Here is a 1310-nt window from a genome sequence, read left to right as displayed (position 1 = left end):
ACCAGCATATGACGGCAGACCAGCATCACCAAACAGCAACCTGAGTCCACTTTGACATCCTGCCCAATTTGATGCTGGTGCTAAAAGATTTTCTTATTTGTCAAACCGATGCCAAAGTATAACTTCAAATGATGCTTGTTTTTACTCATTTTAGGAAAGAACATGCTTCTTGTAAGAGTTGTCATAAAATAAATCTTTTCCCTTGTAGTATTAAGACTTTATTCTCATAATGTTATGACATTATTCTCGTAATTTTATGATTTTATTGTCATAATGTTATGACTTTATTCTCGTACTTTTATGAGTACTCTCGGGTGACTTTATTCTCATTTTACGACTGTATTCTCTTAATTTTATGACTTTTTTCTCATAATGTTACTACATTATTCTCATAATTTTGCAACTTTATTCTGATAATGTTACGACTTTATTCTCGTAACTTAATAACTTTATTTTTGTAATGCTACGACTTTAGTCTTTTAATGTTACAACTTTTATTCTCGTAGTTTTATGTCTTTACTCTCGTAATAGAAAAAAAAAATCTATACTCTAATACTCCGTCATACCACCTGTGTGTTTTATTTCTGATGAATTGTTTGTTTCCTTTGGCAGTTATATCAGTTCGGTGTATGGCCCAGTTTGTTGGGAGAGAGGCCAAGTACAGGTGAGCCACATATTCTGGTCCAGAACCAGTATAATACCTTGTTAACATGTTAACTGTTTTGACCAAACAAACATACACTAAAGTAAACTTGGAACAGTTTCCGATAATAAAAGGCCGGGGTGACATTTAGGTCTCTCTCCTGATAAGTTAGAATTTTATTTGTATGTTTTACCCTTGAAATGCAGAAACCACAAAGGATACTACAAAGGATGTAAACACATAATAGTGATCATCACACTAAACATTAATGTAGAAAACCCAAGACAACTTCAGTGTATTGAAACAAAGGCAAAGCATAATCAAACAATAATAGAATGTTCAATTCTTAAACTTAAACAGCTATTTTTTTAACCTGGACCGTTGCTCTGCAGTAGGTCATTGCGGCACCTGGTGGCAGCGACCAACTTCGGCTCTCGACAGTTCCTCAAAAATGGAAATGTCATGTGATCAGTACAAAACGAAATTTTTTAGACAATAAAGTTTGTCTAAGTCTAAGTGCAGCGGCATAAGGTGAAGTAATGAGAATAGTAGTTGGGAAAAATCTATGGGTTTTTCAGCAGATGCACTTACACTCACCGGCCACTTTATTAGGTACCCCATGCTAGTAACAAGGCATTTCCGCCCACAGAACTGCCACTCACTGGAT

At 35.2% G+C, this 1310-nt stretch overlaps 1 protein-coding gene across 2 annotated transcripts in view; it reads left to right on the top strand.

Annotated features, from left to right (window-relative positions):
* Positions 1-1310, top strand: part of mtch1 (mitochondrial carrier 1) — a 17419-nt gene that overhangs the window by 9123 nt on the left and 6986 nt on the right. For both annotated transcript variants that reach the window (XM_015400132.1, XM_015400130.1), the window contains exon 6: positions 613-664. In XM_015400132.1, coding sequence (XP_015255618.1) covers positions 613-664 — 52 coding nt within the window. The remainder of the gene's footprint in view (positions 1-612; positions 665-1310) is intronic.

This window comes from Cyprinodon variegatus, unplaced genomic scaffold (genome assembly GCF_000732505.1).
Source record: "Cyprinodon variegatus isolate N-32 unplaced genomic scaffold, C_variegatus-1.0 Scaffold1075, whole genome shotgun sequence".
NCBI classification, from domain to species: domain Eukaryota; kingdom Metazoa; phylum Chordata; class Actinopteri; order Cyprinodontiformes; family Cyprinodontidae; genus Cyprinodon; species Cyprinodon variegatus.
The sequence above is the reverse complement of the archived record's forward strand: the minus strand, read 5'-3'. Positions and strand labels throughout refer to the sequence as shown.